The sequence below is a fragment of the Phoxinus phoxinus genome (genome assembly GCF_949152265.1).
Source record: "Phoxinus phoxinus genome assembly, chromosome: 17".
NCBI classification, from domain to species: Eukaryota; Metazoa; Chordata; class Actinopteri; order Cypriniformes; family Leuciscidae; genus Phoxinus; species Phoxinus phoxinus.
In genome coordinates, this window is record NC_136892.1 from 12,609,934 (window position 1) to 12,620,174 (window position 10,241).

At 38.3% G+C, this 10,241-nt stretch overlaps 1 protein-coding gene across 1 annotated transcript; it reads left to right on the forward strand.

Annotated features, from left to right (window-relative positions):
* The first annotated feature begins 3,229 nt into the window (after window positions 1-3,229).
* Window positions 3,230-4,907, forward strand: trarg1b (trafficking regulator of GLUT4 (SLC2A4) 1b). The gene is made up of 3 exons (XM_079587204.1): window positions 3,230-3,857; window positions 4,112-4,235; window positions 4,438-4,907. The coding sequence occupies exons 1-3, from the start codon at window positions 3,495-3,497 to the stop codon at window positions 4,443-4,445; spliced, it is 495 nt and encodes a 164-aa protein (XP_079443330.1). The 5' UTR covers window positions 3,230-3,494; the 3' UTR covers window positions 4,446-4,907.
* Window positions 4,908-10,241: the final 5,334 nt, after the last annotated feature.

Sequence of the window (10,241 nt, forward strand, 5' to 3'; positions counted from 1 at the left end):
TGTTGTTGGATTTGCCGGTAAACTAAATATCACTGACAATTTCAAGAATCGCATGTAAAATCGAGCTTTTAACTGAAAGGTTAAACTAAACATTTATGTTTTCATGCATGAAATGCTACAAATGTATTGATTACAATATGTATATATAGGGCTAAATAGTGGTGTTATCTCGCGCTGAAATCAAGTTTAGTGCAATGCAACAATATGACCGAAGACCGATAGAGGGGGTCAGTGGTCAGATGGACAACACAGAGCCGCTAGCCGAGTTGGATCCACTACATTCATTCAAACGTTTTCATTAACGATATGCATATTTAATCATTTTGGTAAGAGAGTTGGAGAATGAGGAGAAAGTTGTTAATCGTTTTTAGAGTGCTTTTGACAGAGCATGTGTTTGAAAACAGTAATAAGGTCAGTATAATAGGCTACGGCACCTAAATGTAAATGTACCTGGATGAGTGCATGGGGAGTCATATTCGTGACTGAGATTCGCTCCGCACAGAAACGAATCGTGTACTGCGTCAATTAACCGCAATTAACACCTGAATAAAATAAGTTGACTTTTTTTCACATTTCCGGGTTTCTCAGAAGCGGAAGTCCTTATAGTTGAACTTCTATCCACATTATTATATTTCAACGCGGAAGTAAGCTATTTTCTGTGAATGTGCGAGACTTCCGATTCATTAGCGGCTATAGGCCTAGGGAAATAACGAGAAGAATAACAAAGTGCTGTAAATGGTAAAACTATGTGCGCTACAAACCAGTGTGTTTATAATTACAATACATTAAAATAATAGGGTAAGAAATACCAGTTTGCAATATCAAGCAGTAAAATAACTGGAAGCGGATGACACCGGAAGCCTCACACATTCAATTTATGGCCCCGCCCCGAGACTACATTAGGCTATATATTTTGTGTTCACATTTGCTCATATAACAAAAGAAAAAATCCACAACAGTGTTTTCATCTTTCAAAAAGAGAAAAAATAGAGATTGATGACGACAGTCAGAAGAAGAGAGATGTCAATTTTCCCATCACTCCCACAGCCGCTGTATTAGAAACACCCTCACAGCAGTCTTAAAGGCCCACTACCTTGAAATGTGCAGCATTCAATGTGTTGATGCAATTTCAACTGAAACAGGAAGACAGGGTGGGAATTTATCGGACAGCTCCTCCTCTTTTTTAAAATATTCAATATAGCATATGGTTTATAGAGTGGAGGTATGACATCACTTGTAGGCCAAAACTCGGAAGTGAGTTAGCAATTAGCATTTTAGCACTTCCGGTTTCCTCCTAATCTCTAACTGTTTATCTTCCAAATCGCTTTAAAATTTAGCATTCTACACAGAATTCAAGTGGGTCCGATATATTTTGTGGTCTGTGCCGACTCGTGCATATGATCCACTCGTGTCTCTGGACCGGAGCAGACTGTGTGCACACTGGGGCGGTTTACATGACACTGTATTTAGTTCCTGTTTTCGGTCAAAGTCCACAGTAGTCGATTGTCGAGTTCACGCGTGTGATCATAGGTAACTAAACCTATGCGCTTGAACTCGACAATCGACTACTGTGGACTTCGACCGAAAACAGGAACTATACAGGTCTGTGCGCTTGTTGAATTAACATCATTTTTATGAATATCTTTCACATCTAATGCAGTCAGATTCACCGTTTACTCTGAAGGAATCACTCAACATGGCTGGGCACTTGTAATGACACATCAAGATGATAAGAAAAATAAAAGCAGGTTTAAAATTTGCCCCATTCAAGTCAATAAGGTGCAAATTTTAAAAATAGGATAACACGGTGTAGGCAACACCGATTTTTGTCGTTGTTCTCTGTATTGACAGCACTCCAAATTTACAAAAAATTGAGCTCAATGTTAAAATTGACCGGAGTTCTCCTTTAAAGGAACCGTATGTAAGATTGTGGCCAAAACTGGTACTGCAATCACTTTCAAATTACTGTAGTGGGGTGTATCCCCTCCCCCTCCCCCCTGACTCGAGGTTGCCAGATAGGCTGCAGGATCCAGCAGGAACGTAGGCTGCTACAAGGAGCTTCCAATGGCAAGACTAGAGCAGAGCTGGCAACCCGGATGCCGAAACACTACTGACTTTGTGATTGGTAGATAGGTGGAGGGCGCATCAGGCCAAAACACAACATGACAACATCAATATCAGTTGAGGGCTGCAACTTCACTTTTAAGTTACAATATCCTGGCCGGACTACTGTTGTCAGTGATATAAGTATTTGAAATGAACATGATTTCTTAATGTCTACTGACATATCAGGGCCATTTTATGATTAATTGAAATACATTTCTTACATACGGTTCCTTTAATTTGCCCCAATGAAAAGCATATTTACACGTCTAAATCGTTTCCTATCCCCTATTTAGTCCACTATGTCCCATTTCCCATGTAGAAAATAGTAAATGTGTGAACAAATGACCGTTCAGCCAGCTTCAGCATCTATTTATAATAGGGGCAGGGACACTTCAGATTCTAGAGAGCATTTGATTGGACAGAAAATCTGATGAGAATCTGAGGTGCAGAGTGATGTCATCAAATTCATTGATCCCGGAAGTGAGAGACAGGTCTATTTTGAATGCTTATATCTTCTTAATGCGAATTTTGTCATTGTTTTGGAGAACACATAGCGTATGGATAAGTTTGTAGCTTAACAGTAAGGCTAACATATTCATACTAAAAGCCAAAAAACTTACATTTTGATTTCATGGGGACTTTTAACTAGTTTTATTTGTAATTGGATGCAAAGGTGGGCTAATTAAATACAAAGTATAGTGTTATAAATGTACATACAATACATCTGCAAATGTTGTCATTGTTTTGTTATGGATAAGTTTGTAGCAGTATACTACAAGCCAAAAAATTTACATTTGGATTTCATGGGGGCTTTAACTAGTTTTTTTTTGGTAATTAGATGCAAAGTTAGGCTAATTAAATACAAAGTAAAAAAGTAATAAATGTAAAAAAAACAAAAAAAAAACAGCTTTACCATGGTGATAACCGTTTAATCGCATCAAAAATGGTCCAAAGGATGGAAGGAACTTAATCTGGACTGAAAGGCTGAAGGACGCAGGAGTATTGTTGTATGTTATGACAATGATGATAATTGTTGATAATGTTTTTTTTCCCTTTTCTTCAAGCATTACTAAAATAAATAAATAAAGGATGCGCGCGTGGGTCCACCAATCAGATGCGCCTGTGCGCCCTCATCACTATGCTCATCACAACGTGCCCGAAGCAAACTGATTGATTTACTCCAAGTGTCTAGATTCGCTTCTCCAGTGATGCGAGTGGTAAATATTGATGAAGTGGATGGATGTCCAATAATAGGTGTCCGAATTCCTCGCTCGAGCTGCTCTGCGAACAGTTGGATTAAATTAAATCTTATGCTGACAAGATAATTTAGTGAGAGTGTAGGCTACATTTTATGTTGTTCTTACAAAAAGATATCTATTCTGCATGAGATGGCTATTAATACGGACGCCCGTCACGCGACACATGTCCTGCGCGAGAGCGCCGCGCTGCAGTCCACCGACTTCGGAGATACTCAGAAACTTCTTGACATCTCAGACAAAGAGCTGAAGAGAGAATTAAACCACACACCTTCTGTTACACACCTCGTTACGTCTCTTGACTCGGACAAGAACGAACAGACTGATGTTAAAATTGCCTCTGTGCCCTGCTCTCCATCCCGGGTCAGTTTCAACCGCGGGCCATCGCCCACGCCCGGGGAGCGCGAGCCATGCAGCTTCATGTGGGTGGCTGTGATCTCCTGCTTCTGCCCGGCCGTTCCAATAAACGTGTTCGCGCTTTATTTCGCGCATATGGTGAGTAGTACGACTTTTAAATAAGGCTACTTTTGGAATTTAACTTTTTTAATTACGTTTAGAGTTTCAGTAATAACTTAGAATGCAGATAGAGAAAGAAAAAAAGTTACACTTGTTTGATTTTATGTTTAGGGCTGTGGCTCATGCGGCCCCTCATTGTTCATAATGTGACTATTGGGGCCACCAACAGTTCCATTGAAAATCTAGTATCATAAAGCTTACTTATGCATGGTTTTCTTTCTGTTTCACTTCAGTCTCGGTCCATGATACAAGCAAAAGATTATGATGGGGGCAGAAGACTTGGACGTCTTGCTTTGTTGCTTAGTGTTGTTTCCATTGTTGTGGGTCTGGCTATTGTCATTTATCTGGTGATGATGGGTAAGCCACCTCTTATTTTCTCTACACACCGCACTGGGGGGTATTGAGGTCACGTCCAAATTAACTTCAAAAACATGAAAACTGTCAATAATACAATCAGAATGATATACTAATATATCTACGTTGTCCACAACCAAGTTGAAATGAGATCATTGCTTCTGCACACACTGAAATGTCTCTCATTATCTTTTCTCTCTCCCAGAGATTTAGTTGTGGACATCCTACATCCAAAATTGATGTAAACGGGTATTGGAGCTGAAACCAAAGAAGATGAATAAAGATAAATGCCATGTGAAAACCTCCAAAAAACAAAGCTAGATTATCCATTTATGTAATATACAGTATTAAATTTGTTTATTTTTATTTTTTGACGAGTTTAATTTCTTTCTTCTTGATGGCTTTTAGCCATTTCTTTTTCTGTTTTGGCAAATGTATTAGCACAAAACTAATTTTGGAATAAATCTTTTTAAAAAGCCTTTTTAATATTATTATCTACATGAAACAATCAGCTGCATAAGTTTTAATTCCATACATTTAACTCTTTCAAATAACAATGATTCCTATGCAAGTTAAGTTAAGTTAAATCTATACATTTTATTTCTTTATTTTGTATTCTCTCGTACATTATGCTAATGTATGCATGTTGCAAATAGTGAGAATATGACATCTGTTCTGAAGCTGGTGCATACAAAAGCACATTGTATTATTGTGATATACATTGCATTTTGTGTAATCTGTTTAAAAGGACAGTTCAACTAAAAATGAATCTTCTGTCATCATTTACTCACCATTATGTCATTCTGATGAACTCTTAGGGCATGGACTATCCCTCAAAATCTATCCCTCTTTTTATTACATTTTTATTCCCTGTCATTTTGCATAGCCTTATATAAGATCACAAGAATGCAAGAGGGAGGTGTGCAGTGGAGATAGCTGGGTATAGCAAAAATATTGTATTGAAAATATGTAGAGGCTGAAGTTCTGAACAAGGTCTATATTCAACCAAAAGCACATGCATGTCTGAAAAAACGAAATGACAAGTGCATTCGAAATGTGCAAATTTGCTAAAACGGTGCCATATTTTAGCTTGTTATGAATGAAACTAAACATACCCGATTGTCTAGTTGAAGTGTGATTTTTGCAGAATGTTTGACGGTTCCATTCGCACAGGAAAAAAACATGATGGATTCTGTTTTCGCCAGGATAAGATCAGGTGTGGTTATTTCATTTTAAAAAGTGCATCCTGTTCTGCTGTCAGCCATCCAGCCTCCAGAGCAACTCAGATCAGAGGAAGCACGTCTGGTAATTGATATCCTCGTCACATAAGTGCATTCCTTTCATCTTTATACATTTAGTCGTTATCGGCCTCAAACTGAGGTTATTATTATGCTATTCTTGCATTCAAGTCTAATTTGGTGAGCATATGGTAAGGCATAAAGAGCTTTAAAACCACTGCTTTAAATGTTATTTTATGTTTTCGTACTGCTATAAGAATGAGTCTTTTGATGTTGTTCCTGGTTTTGACATGGATGCAGGATGTCCAGCACACAAAGACGTTTATAGCACGCATCTATTTTCCAAACCCACAGAACTTTTGCTTTCTTCCTGGTCATAAATGATCTAAACCTCCACTAATGGCTGTGTTCAGATAGTTACAACGATAAAAGCTTGTAAATGGGTCTGGTGCAGAGTCCAATATCACAGAGCAATACATGCTATAAACTAGTGTATATTACAACATTTGCCTTTAAAACAAAACACATTTTATAATATATTGCTTTCGCTTCAGTTTAATCAATGGAGTTACAAACATTAATAAAATATTTAGTGTTGCCATTTGACAATCATTCTTATTTATAAATTACCTTATTGCAATATATTTTTTATAATGATCTTGTACAAAATACCAATACAATTAAGTAGAAGTGCATTTCTTCTAGAAGTGCATTTGTGAGGTCAGGCACTGATGTTAGACGAGAAGGTCTGGCTCGCAGTCTCCGCTCTAATTCATCCCAAAGGTGCTCTATCGGGGTTAAGGTGAGGATGCGTGCAGGCCAGTGAAGTTCCTCCACACTAAACTCGCTCATCCATGTCTTTATGGACCTTGCTTTGTACACTGGTGCGCAGTCATGTTGGAACAGGAAGGGGCCGTCCCCAAACTGTTCCCACAAAGTTGGGAGCATGAAATTGTCCAAAATGTCTTGGTATGCTGAAGCGTTAAGAGTTCCTTTCACTGGAACTAAGGGGCCAAGCCCAACCCCTGAAAAACAACCCCACACCATAGTCTCCCCGACACCAAACTTTACACTTGGCACAATGCAGTCAGGCAAGTACTGTTCTCCTGGCAACCGGCAAACCCAGACCATTGGATTTATCACTCCAGGGAACACGTCTCCACTGATCTAGAGTCCAGTGGCGGCGTGCTTTACATCACTGCATCCGACACTTTGCATTGCACTTGGTGATATAAGTCTTGGATGCAGCTGCTCGGCCATGGAAACCCAATCCGTGAAGCTCTCTACGCACTGTTCTTGAGATAATCTGAAGGCCACACGAAGTTTGGAGGTCTGTAGCTATTGACTCTGCTGAAAGTTGCCGACTTCTGCGAATGTGCGCCTCAGCATGCGCTGACCCATGCGCTGTGATTTTATATGGCCTACCACTTCGTAGCTGAGTTGCTGTTGTTCCCAATAGCTTCCACTTTGTTAGATTACTACTAACAGTTGACCGTGGAATATTTAGTAGTGAGGAAATTTCACGAATGGGCTTATTGCACAGGTGGCAACCTATCACGGTACCACGCTTGAACGCTGAGCTCCTGAGAGCGACCCATTCTTTCACAAATGTTTGTAGAAGCAGTGTGCATGCCTAGGTGCTTGATTATATTGTTTAAACAATATAATCACTAAAATAGTTATAGGCTATATTATCCTGTTAAGTCTCACAACACTTACAAATATAGCCATATTATATAGTCTTAATATATGTATTTTGCAACACATTCATGACGTTTTCTCATGAGATAGGATTATTTTTAGCAAATAGCAACGAGACAAATCTTAAAGTTTCAATAGTTTTTTCTTCAATCGAGCAAGAAAAAAAAAGTGTACTTTGATTTTACTTGACGGTACTTGATTTTGTCCATGGGGAATTGATTGGATGGTTGTGGTTTGCTATTGGTCGATCTCATGTGAGTGACAGGTTGCCCCGCCCACATCATCAGAGAAGAGATGTCACTGCAAGAAGGAGGGGAAGTTATTTTGATTAAAGATTATGAAGGCACTAATAAATAAATAAATAATAATGTGCACTGATGTATCATTTACTATAAATGCTGCAAAATTCCATAAGAAAATAAGAAATGTTCATTTTGAGTTCATGGTGACTTTAAGATCATTCTAGAGATTAGTAAAACTGTCATTCAATATTCTTTCCCCTTCAAAGATCTTCATTATCTTCTATTATACTTGAACCAAACACCCACAGCATTGAGCTCTTGACCTATGGAGAAAGTGTTTAAGCAGATTGTGACACGCTCAAATGAAGTTTAGAAAATCAATAGCACTTATTGGTCTTATTCTCTTGCAGACAGAAAGGCCCAGTTAGCCCAGCGGGAGGAGTAATGCACGGCTGTGAGCTTCACTTAAACATGAACAGAGAGTTGATTCCTCAGCTCACATATCCTGCGAGCACAGCGTGAAAGCTCGCAGGATTCATTAAGAACAGAAATGTGTTTTATCGAGACAATGGAACTCGAAGAGCCAATAAAGCCGCATAAAAAGAGTCATGTGATGCCGAAACGAGGTTTAATGTCTGTGTTGCAGCGGAGTGCTGTTGTCTCGGATCATTTTTCTACAAGTGTTGCTATATCGAGAGACAGCTTTGTGGAAGTTGTTGAGGTAAACCACAGCTGTTAGGTCAATTCCAGGAAACTTCTAATGGACTTCCCCAATCCCCACCCAGAGTCCTCTGTGAGAGAGCTGACATTATGGCAATACACCAGAATATAATAAGAATGACAATGAAAAGGGCTTTATCTACAAATGAGCTTAGTCTATTGCTATGGTCATCTTCATTTTGTTCTAATTTCTTTTCTTGCATGAAAACAAAATGAGATATTTAGCAGTTTGAGCTCTTTTCTATTTAATGAAGTGAATGGTGACTGTGGTTTTAAGGCCCGTTCACACCAAGGGCGAACTAATAGAGCCTTAAAAATCTCTACTCGGCTCACATACTGTTATTAAGGCATAAGTAGGCTTATTCGGACGCAGCATATGTTGAATATAAGTTTGAAATAGTTTTATCTTCTGGAAATGGGCTCCCTTTAAGATTTTGGTCACACATAAACCATCTCAGCAGCACATGGCCTCTCAGCTCTCGGACTGTACCACTTACAGGAAATGAGTGTGATGGGACTCCCTGCATTACTTAGCTTCTCCATCAGCTCATTCCCACCTGAATACTCAGACTGATGCAGCACTCAATAGCTAACAATTTAAATGTACCATACTAGATTTGAACACTTCCTTAAGAAATTGTAATGATGCTTGTCTGCCTGTGCTCCATCATACCAGGGATTTCTGTGGTTACAGGCCACGTTCACACAGCAACAAAGTATGGTTATACTGTATATTTGAGTCTTTAACAGCGGCTTCACTGGACCCTCTTTACTGGTACATGAGCCCCAGTGTTTTTACTGTGCCCCAGTAAAATATTACAGATAATCCTTGTCAATTGGATTATCATATACTGACACGAGAATAATTTTTCTCTGATAGCTAGTAGCTATTATGGGCAAACTTTTTTTTGATGGGAGGGGAGGCGAGGCTGTTCCCCTGGGGGAGAGCAGGGGCGAAAGTACCATTTTTCAGAAAAACATCATTTTAAAAGATGATGGTTTAGACAGAGATATATTTTTGCTGTGCTCAGTCACTCACAAGTGTGGTCTATCAATACCAGGTGGTATTTTGTAAAAATGTAGAATGACTTCAGTATAATTTCACTTTGAACTTAAGACTGCTCATGTTACTTTCGACCCCGTCAGTTGGGACGAAAGTAACACACAGGTGGGTCAAAAGTAACACAACAATATACAAGGTAGATTTTTTTGTGTTACTCTTGTTTTTTTTTTTATTAGCCTAAATATACTTGAGTATGACCTTGTTAACATGTAACATCAAACATGCAAACATATTTTGGCCTTTATCTTTGCAAAAAGTTTTTTATTTACAATGAAAATGAAAATTAACAGTTTCATCAAATGTTTCAAAAGTAACAAAACAGTACAAACTTGAATTGTTTAGAATATTTTTGTATTGGCAATGTCAATGCATTTTATAAAATGTTTTTTCAACATGAAAAAATATGAAAATTACATTAAATTAGCATAATATCAATTCTCAACATAACAATAGTCATATTTCCATCCAGCTGTTTTTATGCATACATTTAAAATGTGCATAAAAACATCTGGATGGAAACCCTGCAACTTCATAGGTGGAGGTGGAAAAGCTATAAGGTATGGCTAAAACCTAAATGTGACTAGGTAAATGGAAACAGATTGAGTGAAAATAAATAGTGACACAGAAATCAGCTGATTTAAATGTGACTTAAGCTTTAAACGCCCTCTCATAAACATCTGTCATATTCTGTTGGTATAATATGACATAAACATGTTTTAAAGGGCACCTATTATGGAATTTTGAAATTTACCTTTCATGTAGTGTGTAACATAGATCTAAGTGAACAAAAACATCCTGCAAAGTTTGAAATATGAAAGTGTACCGTATATAAAGTTATTGTCTTTCAAAAGTAAGAGTCGACTGAGTCATTTTTATGAATCGTTAGAAGACCGAAGCTTTTTCTCTGACTAGATGACGTCAACTTGTCAAGTTATTTGAATACGATACGCCCACTTATTGCGCTCCAAGGCCAGCAGGGAAAACATCATGGCGACGAGACGCTGTGTTCTGAAGTGCGACTCCCAAAAGCAAACTTTTTTCATCT

Excerpts from the sequence above, each read along its gene's own strand:
- trarg1b (XM_079587204.1), top strand. The coding sequence starts at position 3,495 with ATGGCTATTAATACGGACGCCCGTCACGCGACACATGTCCTGCGCGAG. Across the intron at positions 3,858-4,111 it reads CGCTTTATTTCGCGCATATG|TCTCGGTCCATGATACAAGC; the intron begins GTGAGTAGTACG and ends GTTTCACTTCAG.